The 20,973-nt window shown below is 40.0% G+C and overlaps 1 protein-coding gene across 5 annotated transcripts in view; it reads left to right on the top strand.

The window, feature by feature from the left end:
* Window positions 1-709: 709 nt before the first annotated feature.
* Parn (poly(A)-specific ribonuclease) overlaps window positions 710-20,973 on the top strand; it is a 163,883-nt gene continuing 143,619 nt past the window's right edge. For 2 of the 5 annotated variants that reach the window (XM_051181460.1, XM_051181458.1), the window contains exons 1-13: window positions 710-876; window positions 1,256-1,333; window positions 2,700-2,779; window positions 3,258-3,325; window positions 3,428-3,509; window positions 7,521-7,581; window positions 10,567-10,711; window positions 12,142-12,207; window positions 13,055-13,093; window positions 13,859-13,901; window positions 15,386-15,466; window positions 16,376-16,432; window positions 20,240-20,317. In XM_051181460.1, the coding sequence (XP_051037417.1) occupies window positions 858-876; window positions 1,256-1,333; window positions 2,700-2,779; window positions 3,258-3,325; window positions 3,428-3,509; window positions 7,521-7,581; window positions 10,567-10,711; window positions 12,142-12,207; window positions 13,055-13,093; window positions 13,859-13,901; window positions 15,386-15,466; window positions 16,376-16,432; window positions 20,240-20,317 (897 nt within the window). In that variant the 5' untranslated portion in view covers window positions 710-857. Of the gene's footprint in view, window positions 877-1,255; window positions 1,334-2,020; window positions 2,072-2,699; window positions 2,780-3,257; window positions 3,326-3,427; window positions 3,510-7,520; window positions 7,582-10,566; window positions 10,712-12,141; window positions 12,208-13,054; window positions 13,094-13,858; window positions 13,902-15,385; window positions 15,467-16,375; window positions 16,433-20,239; window positions 20,318-20,973 lie in introns of those variants that run through there. The other 3 variants (XM_051181459.1, XM_051181462.1, XM_051181461.1) reach the window with 3 other exon arrangements.

The raw sequence follows: 20,973 nt of genomic DNA, 5'->3' as shown, positions 1-20,973 counted from the left end.
CAAAGAACCCTAGAAGACACAGGAGGTCCTCCTTTGCCTACCCTGGTGATCACCAAACACAAACAAACATACATGCACATGTATACTTCTTCAACACCACCCCACAAATTAAGCAAATAACATTATATACACATATACTTATTTTTAGACAAGAGTCACATTATATCGCCTAAGCGTCCTCGAATTTGCAATTTCCCTGCCTCAATTTCAGGTCCAGGAGAGAAAGGTTCAAAAATTTTTAGATCAAGCAGTTGGTGGTGGTGCACGCCTTTAATCCCAGCACCCTAGAGGCAGAGGCAGGTGAAACTCTGTGAGTTAGAGGCCAGTCTACTCTACAAAGCAAGTCCTGGACTTCCAGAGCTGTTACACAGAGAAATCCTTTCTCAAAATAGCAAAGCAAAGCAAAGCAAAGCAAAGCAAAGCAAGGCAAGGCAAGGCAAGGCAAGGCAAGGCAAAGCAAAGCAAAGCAAAGCAAAGCAAAGCAAAACAAACCACCACCACCACCACCACCAACAACAACAACAATAACAATCTCTTGTTCAACAACAACAATCTCTTGTTCAACAACAACAACAGCAACAACAATCTCTTGTTCAACCAAGTGTCAGAACAGGAATTTCTTCAACAGGTGGGCTGGGGTTGGGACCTTCTTTCTTCCTGGCAGCCCGGAGCTCCGTCCCACCCCTGCAGTGACGCAGCTCTTACGCAGGCTTAGCGGCGCGCGCTGTTTCCGGAAGTGTCCGTCCTGGTCTGTTTCTTGGCCGCCTCCGACACCCTTTTCGCTGCCCTTTGCTGCGGAACTCTGCGCGTGGACCGGCATCGGCCTGGGCGGGGCCAGGGTTCTGTCTGCGGGCAGAATGGAGATAATCCGGAGCAGTGCGTGTCCACCTTGTAGCCCCCACCTCGTCCCAAGTCTACCCAGCGTGCTAGGCCCAGACCTCGTGTGCTTGGCGGTGGCCGGGCTAAGTCAGTCCCGCTGGGCTTTGCATCCTCTGAAGCTGCGAAACATGCACCCTTTCTCTTCCCCGTGCACCTTCTCTGGCTTAGCACCCTTTCAGTAGTGCACAATTTGGGTCTTGACTCCTCTGTCTAGCCACCCTTGAGTGTTGTCTCCCTGTGGTTCTTGCACACCTTAGGGCCTTGCCCATCTCTTCCGTGGCCTGGGTGCTCCTCCGGAACCTTCTCCCATCTCCTTTTAGTTGGTGGGCAGGAAGGCAGGCCACACGTTCTGAGCCTCTTCTTGGTTTCTCTGCAGATTTTAAGATCAATCTTCACAAAGTGTACCAGGCCATAGAGGAGGCTGACTTCTTCGCCATCGATGGGGAATTTTCAGGTATCACTCCCTTGAAAGCTCTGGGCTTACACCATGTATAGCTAAGGTTCCTTTCCTAATCTTGCTGGTTATGGCAAAAGTGTGGGAGAGTTGCAGTGGTTCTGTGGTCAGGCTGTGAGGTTTTTGGATACAGATTATGTTTCTGGTGGTGCTTAAAACAATTTAGGTGTATATGGTTAAAAAGCAGGTTTAGTTTTTGTTGTTCTTTTCTTGTTTTGTATTTTTCTAGACTTGGTTTCTCTGTGTAACAGCCTTGTTAGTCCTGGAACTCTCTTTGTAGACAGGGCTGGCCTTCCACCCATGGAGACCCACCTGCCTCTGGGATGAAAGGCTTGGTGCACTTTACAAAACACATTCTCCTGTTGAACCTAGAGCTGGCCTTTCAATTAGATGGTTAACCAGCAGCCCTCAGGATCTATCTGCTTCTCCTCACAAGCACTCCAGTTACAGGTGTGTGTTGTTGCCATGCCCAGCTTTTATATGGTAAAGATTGAAACTCAGGTCCTTCTGTTTGCATGGCAAGCACTTTACCTTTTGAGCCATTTCCCCAGCTCTATTTCAGTTGTTCTTAAATAGTATTAATTACACATATGTTGCTGTGCAGCTAGCACCTTCCAGTTCTGGATTTTTTTTTTTTTTATCTTAATCAGACACATTACTCATAGAATTATCCATTACTCCCTTTAGCCTCTCTCAGCCATCATTAATCTTTGATTGTGACCATTCTAGACATATCATGTAAGTATTTGTGATTGGCGGCCACACTTGGATGGCAAATAAGGATATTACTTAATGCTTTAGTGGAAATCTTTATTGCACAGCTCAATAGATACATGTGTGCATGCATTTGTGTTTGTATATATAAGTGTGTGCACATACAGGTGCATGGGTGGAGGTCAGAGTTCAACATTGGATGCTTTCCTAAATCAAACTCTACTCTTTTTTTTTTTTAAAGACAGTATCTCTTACTGAACCTGGAAGTTACTAGATTGGCTGTGTGGCCAATCCACTGTCTCTGCCTTCCCAGTGCTACATGTAGCTGTTTGCATGGGTTCTAGGGATTCCAACTCAGGTCCTCATGCTTACATAGCAAGTGTTTTGCTGACTGATCCATCCTTCCAACCTCTAATTATTATTTTTCTATGAATGTAGGAATCTAATCCAGTGTCATGTGCAAGGCAAGCAAACACTGATAACCGCCGCACACATTAATGTTAATTTTGAAAAATATGATATAGACACTTTGAATTCATTTTAACCTAGTAGGAATGTCAATAGGCACTGAATGGAGACTGATACTGTAGCATGTGACAGTTTTATACTAGCATTTGTTAGTGAGCCCAATCCTTATTTTTTTGTGATCTAGGAATCAGCGATGGACCCTCAGTCACTGCATTGACAAGTGGTTTTGACACTCCAGAAGAGAGATATCAGAAGCTTAAAAAGGCAAGTAGATATGCTCAAAAGTCTTTTTTTCTGTCATGTGGAACCTGCTGTTAAATTATGAAGAGGTAGAATCGTTAAACTTACACTTGCATGTTTTCTAAGGGAGGTATGTCTTCTGAACACCAGCCACAATAACATTTTAGTTTATGTTTAAAATAGCATAAAATTGTTTTCTGCAAAACATTCTGAGGACTATTCTTAAAATTAATTTTGTATGTAGGAAATAAATATGTAATTTGGAAATAGGCCTAATACTATGCTCTGGGGATGATAGAAGCCTTCTTAGTTGGGAAAAAATTAAGAACTATAATAAATGAATAAGACTTTTGATGTATAGCCTGCACAGTCTGTTCCCTCCAGTCTATTCTGCTGAAGTCATAGTGAGTGATTCAGAAAGCTGCCAGGTGGAGAATACTTGCTTACATCAGACATGTGGCTCACTTATGACTGATGCTTTATTTTTTTTTTTTTTTTTCAGCATTCAATGGATTTTTTGCTGTTTCAATTTGGCCTTTGTGCTTTTAAGTATGACCACACTAATTCCAAGTAGGTTGTCTTAACAGTTGGGAATTCCTTAGTTGTCTCCTGTTTTCATACTTAAGTATCGTTTTCTTTTCTTTTTTTTTTTTTTTTTTCTTATTTTCCCAGGCATATAACGAAGTCATTTAACTTCTATGTTTTCCCCAAGCCTTTCAGTAGGTCCTCACCAGATGTCAAGTTTGTTTGCCAGGTTAGTATTGGAACTGCATTTTCCCATTAATGAAGTGCTGATGGGATGGAGTGGAAATGTAGAATCCCTTTAGATTTGGCTCTAGGGGCTAGAGGTGTAGGTCAGTTAGGAGAGTGCTTACCCAGCATGAACAATGCCCTGGGTTACATTTCCAGTACTATGTAGTGGTTTATGCTTGTGATTCAACCTTGGGAGGGAAGAGGTAGAGGGATCATCAATTAGAAATCATCCTTGGCTACATAATGAGTTTGAGGGCAGTTTGAACTATATGAAACCCTGTCTCAAAAACCAAAACACCCCCCCCCAAAAAGCCAACAAACAAAACAAAATAAAAAACGAGCAACAAGATTTAGCCTTTGGGTAAGTTATATTACCTTTCTCACGTTCAGTGTTAGATTTTTAAAATAAGTGACATTGTTATCTCCTCCTTATTTCAGAATATTATAAGAAAACACCTATAAAGATAGGCAGATGGAAATCAGATCACTATTTATATATTTATATTTATTTATAAAGCTGAGTTGGGGAATCATGACATATCAGTGGAACTCCACTTGGGACCTCTGTTGTCTTCCTCCAGATTTAGCCTACATTAGGAACCACAGACTTCTCAGTATCTCATTGTCTTTGTTCCTTCCTCAAGGGTGGAGTTTTGATTTCTGAAAGAGTCCAATTTCTTAAACCTGGGTCTTTGCCCCTTACTCATCAATTTGGAAACAGAAGGTGGAAAAGACTCCATTTTCTTTTTGAGAAGAGCACAAAGTAGAGTGCTCAGGGAGAGTTACCCTGTGACTCTTGTGGTAGATGTCTTGGCAGACACTAGATAAAGTTCCCTGCTTTGTTATTTGTTTTCATGGATAAGGAGAGTGAACATGTGGGTGCATGCAGGAAGAGAGGGGCTCTTTCTCCCCTGTAATTCTGCAGCTGAGCTTCTCTCCCCCTAGTAACATGAGTTCCTCTTAGTGTTTCCCCTTTTTGCAATGAAATGGTGATGCAGCTATGGAAATCCACAAGGCAGACTCCTGGGCACTTTCTTTCAAAATTAACAAGATAAAGGCAGGGAATGAAGCTTAGTAGGTAGAGTACTTGCCTAGTATGTACAAGTCCTTGCATTTGATTCCCAGTACTTTCGTAAACTGTGCCCAAAGGTGTAGATATATAGGCAATTGGCATATACTTTTAATTGTAGGATCTCATGCATGATAGGTAAGCATTTTATAAACCGAGCTACCTCCCTGGCCACTTTTGTGGTTGTTGTTTGCTTGTTTTATTTAAAAGTCTACAACTGCAGGCTCTGGGGGATATGGCTGAGTGGAGGGTGGGGGGGGGTGTCTTAATTTGTATCCCTATAGCCCTTGGAAAAATCAGAGCATGCCAGCCAGAATCTCTAATCCCAGTGCTACATGTTGAGACAGGTGAGTTCTGGCTAGTCCGTCTGACTAAAAAGGCAAGCATCAGGTTCAATGAGAGACCATGTCTCAAAAATTAAGCTGGAGAGTGATTGAGGAAAATATTCAGTGTTAGCCTCATATGTTAATCCCATATGGCTATATGGGTAAGTTGAGTGCACCTGTGCATACATTTGTAGATGACATACAATCAAGTACATTTATACACACATCAAAATAGAGAATGATATGAAGATACAGGCATGTATAGGCATGTGTACCCCTTCCCACATACTACATAATACACATACACGTACACACACACCTGCCTGCAGAGCTACATTTTACAAAGGAGTTTATAGTGAGTAGTTTAAAATTATGTCACAATAAATTGTTCTCAAAGAGTTTGCACCCTTAAGTCATCTGGGACCTAAAGGCAAAATAGCTTCCAGTGTCCTTGAAAATTAAATGTATTTAGCATTGAGCTGCTAGGTAAGATGCAGGAATGGAATGTGGGGTGCAGCATAACCCAGGGCTTCAAGGCAGAGTGAAGCAAGTGAAGTTGCAAAATGGCATTTACATGCTTTTTGTCTACTTTTCCTACTTTCTCCACCTTTTCTTTGTATCTGTGTTTTCTGAGACTTGGTCCCAAGTAGTTCAGGCTGGTTTCAAAATTACTAGCCAAGGATTACCTCAAACTACTGGTTCTTCTGTTTGATGTGTGTCACAAATCTGTTTTTGTCCTAATAAATGGTAAAAATAAGCCCTGCACTGGGGAGATAGAGGCCAAGCTAGTCTACAGAACTAGTTCCAGGGGCAGCCTCCAAAGCAATACAGAGAAACTCTGTCTCAAAATCCAAAATCAAATTAAAAAAAAAAAAAAAGAAAGAAAGAAATAAAAAAGGTAGAATAATTGAACATGTACCAGAGAATTTTCTTAGAATAAATGCCACTGTAATTTATTTACCAGAAGTGGTTGATTTGTCTACCTATTTTATATTTCTATACCTGGGGTTATGTGAAGTTTCTTGGGTGAGAATGGTTTTCTTCTGGAAAAAGTTCAAGCAAACGTGGTTTGGCACTTTGTAGACAAAATGCCTATCCAGGTGCTTCTTACTATGTCTGTCAGAGATAGAGTGTTTACATGATTATATGAGACTTTAGGAAAGCAAAGAAAATTGCAATAGCTACAGTATTACTCTCTTTAGTTGCTTTGAGGAAGGGCTTCATAATTTGGGCAAATTCATATACAGTCTCTAAAATTATTTATTTAACTTTAATAAATCTATTCATATCTTTTATCTTCTAAGAGCAGGATATGTTTGATTAATCAGGTTTGCTTAGTAAGGGATTTTGTTCTCTGGGTCACACACATTTAATCCCAGCACTCAGGAGACAGAGTCAGGCTGATTTCTGTGATTTCAAGGCCAGCCTGGTCTATAAAGTGAATTCCAGAACAGCCACAGCAGTTATATAGAGAAAACTTGTCTCATGAAAAAAAAAAAACAAATAAACAAAAAACAAAACAAAAAACCCATCCAACTGGCCTGGTGGCACAGGCCTATTATCCCAGCTACTCAGGAGACTGAGGCACATAGCAACAGAGCTCAAGCTATCAGTGGGCTACAGGATGAGTTCTAAGCTGTCTTTGATAACTCAGTGAGACCCTGTCAGAAAAAAAAAAAAAAAAAAAAAAAAAAAAAACCAAAAAGCAAAGTGCCAAGGATACAGCTCCATTCATTGTAGAGCACTTGCATCACATGTATGAAACCCTAGGTTCAATTTCCACTTCTCAGAAACAAAAACAAGAACCCCAAAAGAACATTTAGGGCTGTGACTGTAGCTACCTCCTTTGGTAGAGTGCTTGCCTAGCATGAATGAAGCTTTGGAGTCCCTCTCAGGACCCATAGACTGGGTATGGTTGTGCATAGCTGCAGTCTCAGCCCTCACAGGAAGCAGGAGGGTTAGGAAGTTCAAGGTCATTTTCAGCTACATAGTGAGTTTTAGCTAGCCTGGCTACATGAAACCGTGTCTCAAAACAACACAAATCAATATGATACAAAAGAAGATCACATCCAATTAAGATTTTAAGTCTGGTAAAAGATGGTAAGACTGGTGAGATGGTAAAAATGCTTGCTGAGTTCAGGCCCTTGAACCTACCTAAAGGTGGAAGGAGAGAACAAACTCTGTAAGTTGTCCTTTGACTTCCACATGTGCATGCCATTCTACCACCACCCCTCTACACACACCCACACACCCCACACTTGTGTAGAATGCCTTATATTCCTTTAGCTTATACTTGAGGTTGTGTAAAGGTACTGTATACTTTATTTTTGTTTACAGCCTTACAGTTAGTATAATAGCAGGAGGACAGGAACCTCCTGCCATTGGGAAGTTGTCTGTCCACTCAGTGGATTTTTAATAAAACAAAGAATGTTTTATAAAGCTACTAAGGGGTAGAGGCATAGTATTTTAAAGAAGTGAATAGTCATGGCAGCCATGGATAAAGACTTTGATCTTTGGCCTGATTTTTCTTGCTGAGTTGCTGCTTGCTTGTCTGCATCACTTCTCTGTTGGTTTGACGCTGGCCTCCAGCCATACTGACCTGTGTTTTCTGTTTCAGAGCTCCAGCATTGACTTCCTAGCAAGCCAAGGATTTGACTTCAATAAAGTGTTTTGCAGTGGTAAGACTGACTTTGTAGTTGATAAACCTTTGAAACCCTTGTTTCACTTGAGAATCACCACTCTATTTATTTATTTATTTATTTATTATTTATTTATTTATTGAGACAGGGTTTCTTTGTATTGCTTTGGAGCCTGTCTGTAGACCAGGCTAGCCTTGAACTCACAGAGGTCCTCCTGCCTCTGCCTCCCGAGTGCTGGGATTAAAGGTGTGCACCAACGCCTGGCTGAGTGAGAATCACCAGTTTTTAAAAGCCTTTTTATTTTATCAATTTAGAGTCCATCATGTAGAGAGTGCTAAGTTTCATGTCCAATACTGGAGTTAGAGATGTGTGCTGCCTCATCGAGCTTGTCCATAGGTACTGAGGCTCCAAACTCTGCTCCTCATGGTTCACTAGCAGTTGTTTAACTGGCTGAGCTATGTCCCTGAACCTGTATAGTTTTCCTATACTTTTTATTAAAAAGCATTTTTTGTGCTGGGTGTTGGTGGCACACACCTTTAATCTCAGCACCCTGTCTTGAAAAAAACAAAACAATTTTTTTTTCATTGATATATTACGCTTGTGCCTATGCCACTGTGTGTGATTACCCACAGAGCTCAGAAGAGGATTTGTATTCTCTGAGGCTAAAGGTAAAGGTGAGCTGTCTGATATGGGTTCTGGGAACTGGACTCAGGTCTTCTGGAAGAGCATCAAATGCTTTTAACTGCTTATGTTCCACCCTCTAATTTTGTAAACCTGGTTAATTCTGAGGTTAGCAGGAAAAGTAGATAGTATTTCTTCGATATTTAACACTGCCTTCTAGTCTTTTGGTCACAATCCTCCTTTATTCATTACTGTATTTCCTATAATTGGAGACACCTCATCGGGGAGGGGTATGGTCTGTGTAGTTGGAATGATTCTAACAGCTTACCTGTGGGGATGTGGGACTGGACAGCATGCTGAGGAAGGACGGTGGCTTCCTCTTGCCACATCCCCACTGTAATAGGCCTTTTTTTTTTTTTTTTTTTTTTTTTTTTTTTTTTTCAAGACATGGTTTTTCTGTGGGACAGTCCTGGCTGCCCTGGAACTCACTCTGTAGATCAGGCTGGCCTTGAACTCAGAGATTTACCTGCCTCTACCTCATGAGTGCTGGGATTAAAGGTGTGTACCGCCACCACCTGGCAAGACCTCTTTATCAGGGATGTGTCTATTATTAACTATTTGTAGAATGGCACTGCTATTACATTGGATAGTAGGACATAGTAGAATGAGTTTCCTTTTCCTTAAAGGTTTTAGAGTGAAGGGGGCAGGTGATAGTCAGTGGAAGAACACTTGCTAGCATATGTGAGACCCAGTCTCATCCTTAGTACTGCAAAAAAGAAAAGAAAAAGAAAGAAGGAAAAAAGAATATTTGAGAGGCAGATGTGGTAGTTGGGAAACTGAGGTAGGAATATTACAGGGTCAGTGTCAGCCCTAGCTATATAGCAAGAGGCCCTGTCTGAAAGCCAGAAGCCCTGGAATAACTTTTCTGCTGGAGGTTCTTCTCAGGGTTGTGTCACAGGCTCTGTGACTTCCAGGCATTCTCTGGCTTGGCATTGTTTATATGCCTAGCCCTTCTCTTGCTCAGGGTGACTTCAACAGCCAACAGGATGACGAGAGATGCCCTGTTTTATATATTTCTTGAGGAAATACTAACTTGAATCAATTTTGTTGTCAATTAACTTTAGTATCCAGTTAGGATTATTTTACATTTCTCCATCTCAGAGAGGTCCTCTCCTGGCTCTGCATATCTTTCTTACTTGTCATTCGAGTTTTTCCCCTCAACAGTGGCCTTTTTAGCTCCTCTGATCAAAAGTTCCCTTTGTGGAGAACAGGCTGCCTTTTTGGTTCATGTTCTCATTCATAAATGCTCAACATAGCATCAGTGCTAAGTATTTATTGAAAAGGTGAATGAATACATGAATAAGCATATTTAATGACTACTTAACTTCTCTGTTTCTTTACTTCTCTGATTATTTACTTATTTATTTGTTTATTTTTTCTCACCACAAAAGAGATTTTATTATCCCTGAAGGGACAAGTTAGGGGGCTGCCTCTGCACGGGGACAAAGACAGCAGCAGGTGGCTCTGCAGGAGTGCTTCCTTCCTTCCTTCCATTTTTTTACCTTGTTTTTATTGAGCTATGTATTTTTCCCCACTCCCTCCCCCCCATACCCATACTCCCAATTTCTAGGAGGATTGATGTTCTTAATTTTAAAATATAGTTGAAATGTTTTCTGAATATGATAGATTTTTCATTAGTTAAAAACTTGGTTGTATAAGCCAAGTGTAATGTAATCCATCACTTAGGAGGCAGATCTAGGTGGATCTCTGAGTTTAAGGCCATTCTGGTCTCCATAGTGAATTCCAGTAATGCCAGGGCTACATGGTGGGACCCTGTCTCAAAACAAAACAAAACAAAAAAAAAAAAAAAAAAAAAAAAAACAAAAAAACAAAACAAAAACAAAACCCCCAAACCAGAAAACAAAATTAAAGCAACAAACAAAAATATATATTTTTTCCATTTATTTATTTATTTATTTTGAGATAGGGTTTCTCTGTATTGTTTTGGAGGCTGTCCTGGAACTAGCTCTGTAGACCAGGCTGGCCTTAAACTCACAGAGATCCTCCTGCCTCTGCCTCCTGAGTGCTGGGATTAAAGGCATGAGCCACCAAACACCCTGCCAAAAATAGTTTTGTGTGAAGGGCTGGATACATGGCTCAGAAGTTGAGAGTCATTACTTTTCTTCCCAGGGGCTGGAGTTCAGTTCCCACCACCCATATCTGGCAACTCAAAATTGCCTGTAACTCCAGTTCTATGTAATCTGAGACCCTTTCTGATCTCTTCAGGCACCTGAACACAAGACACATACACATACATATAAATAAAAATAAGTTTATATGAAGAGTTTTCTATGTGAAGTCATTATTTCTTCTAATTTATTCTTTAAAAAAAATTATGTGTAGGAATTCCATATCTGAATCAAGAAGAAGAAAGACAGCTGAGAGAACAATTTGATGAAAAACGTTCTCAGGCCAATGGGGCAGGTACTCTGGCAAAATGTCCTGTGACAATCCCTGAGGATCAGAAGAAGTTTATTGACCAAGTAATGTAAGTTTCTAAACTGACATTATGAGGCATGAGGTGGAGGCTATCTCTACCTAGGGCAGCACCTGCAGGGTACCTATGTAGGTGTGATTTGAGAAGCAGGCTTTAATTATGGCTTAATGGAAGATGTCTGTCTCTTACACCTACTTGTGCTCCACATGCACAGGTGGGAACATAAATTGATGTAAGAGGCAGTATCTTGATTATGGCAGGATTTCTGTCTTTCACGCCAACTTGTGCTTCAACTGCACAGGAGTTCACCCAAGTGTGACTATGAGTTGCAGGCTTTAATTGTGGCATATCTAAATATGGTCAATAACACTAAGTTGCATCATTTTTGGACCTGTTCCATGCTACTGGGTGGGGCCTCAGCAGGTGTGCAGATCTGTCTGGATCAAGCCTTTTCTAGAACATTGCTCCATGTATACTTTTTATTTCTCATAGTCAAGTTTTTGACAAACAGATGTGCCCTATAGGTTAGTTACCAGTATAATGGCTTTATTAGGAAAATCAAAAATATATTACTAGCATTAATAAATTCTTTCTTAAGACACAAATTGTGTATGTCTAAGAGGTATATATGCACATATGTGTGGGTGTCTGCATGAGGCAGAGAAGGGTTGGATATCCTGTATCATTCTTTGTTTTCTTACTTTGAGGTGGGGTTTCTCCCTGTACCTGGAACTAGGCCAGCAGTCAGTATGGCTCAGTGGTCCTCCTGCCCCCACCCAGTATGTTAAGCCCTGCCTGGCTTGTTGGTGTTGGTTGTATAGCAAGCACTCTTAACCTGCTTCTGCAGCTCTAAATTGATTAATTGTTTGAGAAATGGTTATAATTTTGCTAGTGACAACAATAATTTCACCCAAAGCATATGTAAAAATATACCCATTTTCTTTGGTTTTGATTATCTTTTTGATTTGCTTGGAATGATGGAAAGAAGACCTATAAGCATAAGCAATTATGTTCTTGGGGCTGGGAATATAACTTAGTTGGTAGATTGCTTGCTTATAATGCACAAAGCCTAGGATTTGATCTCCAGCACTGCATGAATTGAGTATAGTGGTACATATCTGTAATCTTGGCATTCAGCACTTGGGAGATAGAGGCAGGAGGATCAGAAGTTCAAGCTGTCCTCGGTACATAACAAATTTGAGGTTAGCTTGGGATATATGAGACTGTGTCAAAAAACAAAAAAGGGAAAAAACCCTAGACTGCTTTTGTGTGTGTAGGCATGTTCTAGAGATAAAATTCAGGATTTTGTTCACACTAGACAAGTGCTGTGCCACTGGCTTCAACCCTAGCCCAATATTTACATTGCTTTTGAACGTAACTATTGGTGGTTACTTTGAATGTGGGTTTTGAGTACAATGACTGTTCTGATAACTTCATTCCTTCAAGGTACTGATGGTCATTGTCTGATTCTTACTCATCAGAGAGAAGATAGAGGATTTCCTACAAAATGAAGAGAAGAAGAGCTTGGATCTAGAACCATGCACTGGGTCAGTTGCTGTTTGTTGCATGCATTCCTTTTTAGGAGAGGAGTTCTGCTGTTTGACGTGTATTCTCTTTTTTCTTTCTTTTTAAAAATTTTTGTTGTTCTTTTTCAAGACAGTATTTTTCTGTGTATCAGCCCTAGCTGTCCTGGAACTCCCTCTGTAGACCAGACTGGCCTTGGAACTCAGAGACCCCCTGCCTCTTCCTCCTGAGTGCTGGGATTAAAGGCATTCATTCCCATGCCCAGCATGTGTGGTCTTTTTACAACAGCCTTATAAATAGTCTTTCTATCACAGGTGTGCTCCTAAGACTTGTAGCACTAACACAGTGGGGATATCTGTCTACTCAGAATGAATACTTTGTCCCATCCTTGAACAGAAGAAAATTACTCTTCAGCTTAGCCAATGGGTTGTGTCCAGGAGTGGATCATTGGCCTGGAGGAGTGCTAAACACATGAGGACCTCAGGAGAGAAGGGTTCACTGTCAGCCTACCTCTGTTCTTTCATCTCTCTACAGAGAAAAATCAAATCAGCATGTCAGAGAGTATTGGTACCTTTCCCCCTTTTGTTTTATGTTGGAATGCATAAAGGTGTTGGAATGCAAATGTCTACTCTAAACTCTTTATGCAGCAATATGTTTGATCATAATTTCTACCTAGTCTCTAAAAGCAATATAATAATATCATAATTTTGATAAAGACAAATAATGAGTCCTTCCACCTCAGGAATGTGCCTGTGTTTGTTGTCCATTCCATGTTCTAATGTGGACACTAAATTCAATCTTTCCTAAGCTTTGACTGATCTGTTAGGGTTCACTTAATAGCCCAAGTTAATTCCTTTTCTTGTTTTATAGGTTCCAAAGAAAACTTATTTATCAGACTTTGAGTTGGAAGTAAGTACTTGAATCAGATGTGTTATAGCTCTCCAGGACAGGGACTTAATAAAACAAAGTATGATCTTTGGTGCCATTGTTCCTGAAATTTTCAGTTGTGGGTGATTTGAGCATATCATGTCCCCAGTCAATTCTTAAATTGACTGCTTTTGTTCTGTTACCACTTTGTTTATGTCTTAGGGCATATGTAACTCCCTCTATTCTCCACACCTTCCTATCCCTCTGCCCCTCCAAACTAAATAATAATCTGATAGTGATGTGTATATGAGAATAATCTTTGAGTAAGTCAGAGGACTGTTGGCTGGCTTGTCCAACCTCCTTTCTTGTCTTAATTCTGTGCTTTCCACATCCCTGTCCTCTTCGGCTGCTGCAAACACCCTGCAGCCCAGTGATACTCCACCCTCCCCTTTGTGCACCCCATGAAGTCTACAGATACTGTCACCATTTCAGTTACAAGGTAGGCATTAGGAAGCAGGATGTCCTCTATGGCAGTGAGTTGACTATATTATGAAATACCATCCATTTTAGAAAGTGCTAAAATCCTAAAAAAGTTCATATGATAACATTCTAGTGCATTTAAGAGAAGAGGCAGGGAAACAGCAGCTGAAGTATTATAAGTAGGATTATTGTAAAGTGTAGTGGTGATTGCCCTACTTTAGTAAAACTTCAGTTATAGCCATGTGGCTGCTAGTTACATTCTTTAGGTTTTAGCAGTCATTGAGTCTGCACTGATGTGTTTTTCTTTTTTGTTTGTTTTCCATTTAGGTTTCCCAAAGGCATTCATGTTGAGACATTAGAGACTGGAAAGGTAACTAAAAGTTATTCAGTGCTGAGAGTCAGCTAACACAGTGTTGCACTGAGATGTTGATGGTTTCCCTTTGCCCTGACTGGCAAGCTGTCTGAACCTGCTTTTCCTCATTTATATAGTGATGATCTTAAGCTAATGTAGCTTACAGCTTTTAGGATTAAAAAAATTAAAAATTCAGAAGATTTATATATTTTATGTGTATAAATGCTTTGTCTGCATATAATATGTGTATCATGTGCCCATGGAAGTCAGAAGAAGAATTGGAATTATAGATGTTTGTAAGCCACCATGTAGGTAAAGGGAGTTGAACTCTGGTCCTCTGAAAGAGCAACCCCACTAACTGCTTAAAAAAAAAAAAAAAATTATTCAGGCCAGGAGAGGTCTAGCACTTAGAGGCAGGCAGATCTCTATGAATTATAGGCCAGTCTGGTCTACACAGTGATTTCCAGGGCAGCCAGGGCTATTTAGAGAGATCATATTTCAAACAAAGCAAATAAAAAACAACCAAATAAAATGATTCAGTGGATAAATGGAAGTTATTTTTTTTCCATCTGTAATATATACATTGTAATATTTTTTCTTTTTTTTAATTAAAGATTTATTTTTATTTTATGTGCATGGGTGTTTCGCCTTCATGTATGTCTGTGTGCCATGTGTGTGCAGTGCCCATGGCAGCCTGAAAAGAGAAGTGGATCTCTTGGGACTGGAATTATAGACAGTTGTTAGCTGTCATTATGGTTCTGGTAATTATACCTGGGTCCTCTGGACCCTTAACTGCTGAGCCATCTCTCCAGGCCCTCTTTTACTCTTCAAATTGTCACACACACACACACAGACACACATACACATGCATGCACGTTCTTGTCTGTGTTGGGAATTGGGGCATGTGGAGGTCAGAAGTCAGCTTGTGAGAACCAGTTCTCTCTTCCTAGGGATATATCTCAGGTTGTTAGGTTTGGCATTAGGTACCTTTACCTAATGAGCCATGTTTCTGGCCCTTGCAGTATGCTTAATGAATATAAAATATAATTTATGAGAAATAAAGCTCTACTTATCCAAGTTTTTTTTTTCTCATATTCATAGAATATGATGTGGATGCGAATTTTGTGGTCAAATGTTAGATAACCTCAGTGTTCACTATACAAAGTCTTATTTGCAGTCTGTGGTTGATTTCAACTGACATTTGTTAGGTTGAATTTTTAAAATACTGGAAGTGTCATGGACATGCAGATGCAAAAGGAGTCTGTGAACCTACTTAGCTTTGTCATTATCTCAAAATAGTTTCTGTTGTGCTTGCTTACACTTTGGCTTGTAAGTTTTTGGTTGTTTTCTTCTTGGCTTATTGAGATACAGCTCAGGCTGGCCTTGAACTTTCTATGTAGGCCAGTACATCAAAATTGCCATTCGAAGTTATAATCACAGCCCTTTGGAGGTCAAGGGGTCTAGATGTTTCCAGAAAACTGCACACTTTCTTTGTCTTTTAGAAGGAGAGACACATAGTTATCAGCAAAGTGGATGAAGAAGAGCGCAAGAGAAGAGAGCAGGAGAAGTATGCAAAGGAGCAGGTAAGTGCGCTCTCTGTTCCTTTTGCGTAAGAAATGAAAATATAGATAGGATTAATTTCTATGTATTTCTGGCTCACGGTCATGGGAGCCAACAGATGGTCACTTGTTGAAGTTAGTTTTTATTTTTTATGTTTTGTTTTTTCAATACAGAGTTTCTCTGTAGCTTTGGAGCATGTCCTGGAGCTCACTCTGTAGACCAGGTTGGGCTTCAAAACAAAGATCTGTCTGCCTCTGCCTCCAGAGTGTTGGGATTAAAGATATGCATCCCCTTACCCCACTTCCCCCCTCCGATAATTTTATTTATTTATTTTTGGTGTTTTGAGACAGGCTTTCTCTGAAACGGTCCTGGAACTAGCTTTGTAGACCATGCTGGTCTCAAATTCACAGAGATCTGCCTGCCTCTGCCTCCCAAGTGCTGGGATTAAAGGCGTGCACCGCCATTACGCAGTGAAGATGTACAGTTATTATTTTTATTTATGTGTATGTGTGTTTTTCATATGTCTTTGAGAGTGAATGTTGTATCTGTACACTTGTGCAGAGGCCAGATGAGGGCATGGGATCCCCTGAATCTGGAGCTAAATGCATTTGTGAGCTATCTATTGTGATTGCTGGGAACTGAACTTGGGTTCTCTGGAAAAGCAAAATATGTTCTTAATGGCTGAGCCATTTCTCCAGATGAAAACATTTATTTTTTGTTAAATTGTGTGTGTGTGTGTGTGAGAGAGAGAGAGAGAGAGACAGAGAGAGAGAGATGGGCTCATGTGTCAAAGGATATGCTTGTGGGGCTCAATAGAAAGCTTTGAGTAATTGGTTCTTTAGGGGAATACTCAGACTGTGAGGCTTGTGTGGCAAGAACCCACTGAGCCCTCTTGTTGGCTCTATTTGTTTTTAATTTAGTTCTTTTCTTAGGAGGAACTGAATGATGCTGTGGGATTTTCAAGAGTCATCCATGCCATTGCTAATTCGGTAAGTCATCCACATTTTGGTTTTGTTTCTAGTTAAATGGCTAAGCACAATGTTTAAAATGAAGTGTCTAACTGCTATTGCAAATTTCTCACTTGCTTACTGTCTTAGGGTTTCTGTTTCTGTGAAGAGACATCATGACCATAGCAACTCTTATAAAGGAAAACATTTAAGAGGTTTTCAGCCCATTATCATCATGGTAGACATGACAGCATGTAGGCAGACATTGTGCTTCCACTGAGAGTAGAAGAGAACTACATTTTGATCTTCAGGAGACAGGAAGTGAACTGAGACAACTGGGCATGTCTTGATCATAGGAGACCTTAAAGCTTGCCCCCACAGTGACATACTTCCTCCAATAAGCCCACATCTAACAGTGCTACTTCCTATGAGCTTATGAGGGCCAGTTATATTCTAACTACCACAGTTACCTTGAAATGTTTACCTAGTCTCAGGGAAGAAGTTATTAATTAACATAGGGTGGACTGCTACTGTGCAGTGTATCAGGTCAGAAGTCATCATTGCTGAATTTTATCCAAACCAGTTTTCAGAAAGCCTTTGTTACAAAAGCACATAGTTTTATCCTACCCTAAGGTGCCCGTGTATAGCTGCATGAAACTGACATCAGTAGTCTGAAATTGAAACTCAGAAGCAAGGAACAAGTAGAGGAATCTGGAGGATAAATAATTTACAAATTGATTTCCTTTACAGAACTCTCATTACATCCTGAAATATACCTATCATAATTTTAGTACTAGTAAAGCTTTAAAAATGTGCTGGCTGCTTGTGTAAATATGCTAGAGAATTCTATGGTAGACATCTTTCCTTGTTCCTTTTTACATGGGTAAGCGAGGTAGTGCTCTTGCTTGGATCTGGGAAAAGGAGTTGCCTTGTCCCTTAGATACTTGGCTATCGATACCCTCTCAGAGTTCAGTGCAGATCTGTCAATATGGCAGTGGAGAGGAAACATACCATGTCCTCATTTGGAGATAACACAAATGATAGAGTCTTCTAAAAGAAGATATTAGCTATGAGGAACTTGTTATTGAAGAAGACAGCTAAACTGTTTTGAACACAGAACTATGTGATCCTGGGAGGAGAGAGCGGAGATTCTCTTCAGCAGCTGCTAAGATTCAGATACCTAGAGAAACAGGTTCTGGTCACACTTGGTACTGTGTTTTTATTTAGCCAGCATGCTTGAGAAGCATAATGACTCAGCTTTTCAGAGTTGAGGCCCTTGTTCTCCTTGCACGAGGAGAAATGGTACATTTCTAGTTGCTTAACTATATATAACTCTAAAAAAATAAAGAATTCATTCATAGTACTTTTGGGCAGATCTGAGAACTGGAAGATAACAGATCTCTTTAAAACACTTAGCCTAATGAAAGGATTTAGATAAAACTATGTTTCCTAGGATCTAGAGGAAATAGTGAGAAAAAAATTAAAGTTACATATCTTAGAAATTAAAATATTTCTTATATTACTTTTTTCTTTTTCTTCCTCCCTCCCTTCCTCCCTCTCTCCCTACCTCCTTCAGTCTCCCACTCCCTCCCTTCCTTTCTTCCTTGCTTTCTTTCTTTGAGACAGGTTTTTCTGTATAGCCCTGGCTATCCTGGAACTTACTCTATAGACCAGGCTGGCCTTGAATTACAGACCCTTTTTGTTTATTTATTTATTTATTTTTTGTTTAATATTTATCTTTATTTTCTCCAAGTCTTTTCTTCCCATCTTCTCACCTGGAATCATTTACCACACAATTAGGTTCATTCATTAGAGTGTCTACCACACAGTGTTTGACATTTTAACATTGCATAGGGACTCTAAATGCACACAGATACTGATACTGATCCAAAAAAACCCCAAAAAAAACAAAAACAACAAAAAAATTCAACCCACAGCTTGTTAGATTCAGATATTTTATATAAGATTAATTATGCCAAAGAATTAAGTTGAGCTCTAAGTTTGATGTGTCACATGGAGAACCATTGGGACTTTGTAAAAAGCTCCATTGTAGTGCTTGATGCTTTGTGTTCAGAATGGAGTCATTTAGCCAGGACTACACAGTGAGGCCCTCTGTCAAACAAAACAAAATACCCTTTTTTTTTTTTAAATTTATTTATTTTTATTTTATATGCATTGGTGTTTTGCCGAGGGTGTCGGGTCCCCTGGAACTGGAATTACAGATGTTGTGAGTTTCCATGTGGATGCTGGGAATTGAACGTAGATCCTTTGGAAGAGTAGTCAGTGCTCTTAACCATGGTAGCATCTCTCCAGTCTTCAAAATACCCTTCTTAACTTACAAATAAATAATACACAACTAAAATCTGAAAACAAAGCTGAACATGGTAGCACATGCCTGATCTCAACACTTGGGGAACAGAGGCCAAGGATCAGGTGTTCAAGGTCATCCTTATCTAGTTCAAAGACTCAACTCCGACTCTTCCAATCTCTAAAACGAAACAACTGTCTTTTCCCTATCCCCTGATGAACCACAGGCTGGGGCATTATATTTTAGTAGCTAAATTGGTTATCATAATGCAGTAGTTTATTGTACATGTATTGTATTTCAGTTGATTTCGAGTAATGAAGGTCAGCAAGATGGTTCAGTGGATAACTACTTGTCTTGTAAGCCTGGCAACCTGAGTCTGATTTTCCAAATCCGTGTACAGGTGGAAAGAGCAAATTTACTGTACAAATTTCTACCCTGACTCCCTCCACCAACCACTCAAGTATGTGTGTGTGCACACACATAGACTAATAGTAGTAAATTTTAAAGATGAGCAATGACATGCCCTGACCCATTGAACTATAATATAGATAATGTAGGAAATGAAAGTTTGTTGAGTTTAATAAAATTAGGAATTAGTTATTTTACATTTTATAGCATTGTTATAAATATATCTTTTAGGGGCTGGAGAGATGGCTCAGAGGTTAAGAGCACTGGCTGCTCTTCCAGAGGTCCTGAGTTCAATTCCCAGCACCCACATGGTAGCTCAAAACCATCTGTAATGAGATCTGGTGCCCTCTTCTGGTATGCAAACATGTATTCATGTATACAGAATACTGTATACATAATAAATAAGTCAAAAAAAAATAAAATAAATATATCTTTAAAAATAAGTAGGCTGTTTTAAAGATGTTTTAAAAGTCTTAAAGATAATATATTTGAAGTTTTGTTCACAGCTTTTGACAAGTCAAGTTCTCAGGATTTCAGGTTTTATTGTTTAAAAATGCTTCAGCCAAACTTGCTACTTCAAACCAGGCTATATCCCTGTCCTCTCAGGGAGGCTGAGGTGGGAGGATTGCTGCATCCCAGAAGTTTAGGGGCAGCTTGGGCAGTATAGCAAGGCTTGTCTTAAAAAACAAAACTGCTGGGCAATGATGGCTCACACCTTTAATCTCAGCACTCTGGAGGTAGAGGCAGGTGGATCTCTGTGAGTTTGAGGCCAGCCTGGTCTACAAATTGAATTCCAGGACAGGATCCAAAGCTACATAGAGAAACCCTGTCTCAAAAAACAAAACAAACAAACAAAAAAACAAAACCAACAATGAAAGTTGCATCAAATTCTTGAAAGTGATAAGATTAATAAAACTAAGAAAAATGGAGAAATCACTAAGAATGGACACAGTGGGTATGTATACCTGTAATCTCAGCCCTTGAAGGACTGAGCCAGGAAGGGAATGAGTTTGAGGCCTGTGTGGGTTACCTAGTGAGCAGCAGGCTCACTTGTCTTAATTGTGAGACTGTCTCATCGTACTCTGAAGCCCTGATGCAATTTTGACATGCTTTTCCTAACCTTGCCTTTCCAGGGGAAGCTGGTTGTTGGACATAACATGCTCTTGGATGTCATGCACACAATTCACCAGTTCTACTGCCCTCTGCCTGAAGTAAGTGACTGCAGTGTGTCATTCCCCCCCACCCCATGCCTTTCAACTGTGACTATGTTCTCTGCCTGGGTTGCAATTCCTCATTCCTAATATGTAGCGTGTCCTGAGTTGTTTTCCTGTACTCTTCTTTATTTTGTAAAGATTTATTTTATTATTTTATGGGTATAGGGCACCTTAGGACTGGCATGACAGAAGGTTCTGAGCTATGAGGTGGGTACCAGGTCTTTAAAAAGGCCAGCATCTGCTGTTAGTCATGGAACCATCTCTCTAGCCCCTCAGATTTCATCTTAAAATATTTTCTTAGGGACCTGGGAAGATAGTTCAAAACTTAGCTGCTGAACTAAGCCTTGCCTGTGCTGTTTTGATAAGCTGGGTACATGAGCTATTTCAACAGTTTGATAGCTGTCAGTTATTGCTAGAGCAAAGTTAAATATTTATTTTCTTGATTGATACTTGTCGGTTTGTTCATTACTACTGCAGAGAGGATAGGCCATAGGTACCACTGAAATTAGACTGAGGAAAGCTGTAAAGAAATTGGTATCATATGATTGCCTCCTGCTGAGCACCCTGAGGGACTTTGGTCTGTACTTGGAGCCAGGTCATTGAGGTCATTATCACACACCTCCAGTCTATTATATCCCTGAGATGGGCCATGT

The sequence above is a fragment of the Phodopus roborovskii genome, unplaced genomic scaffold (assembly GCF_943737965.1).
Source record: "Phodopus roborovskii unplaced genomic scaffold, PHOROB, whole genome shotgun sequence".
Lineage (NCBI taxonomy): Eukaryota > Metazoa > Chordata > Mammalia > Rodentia > Cricetidae > Phodopus > Phodopus roborovskii.
Note: the sequence above shows the minus strand (reverse complement) of the source record. Positions and strands in the feature narration are given on the sequence as shown.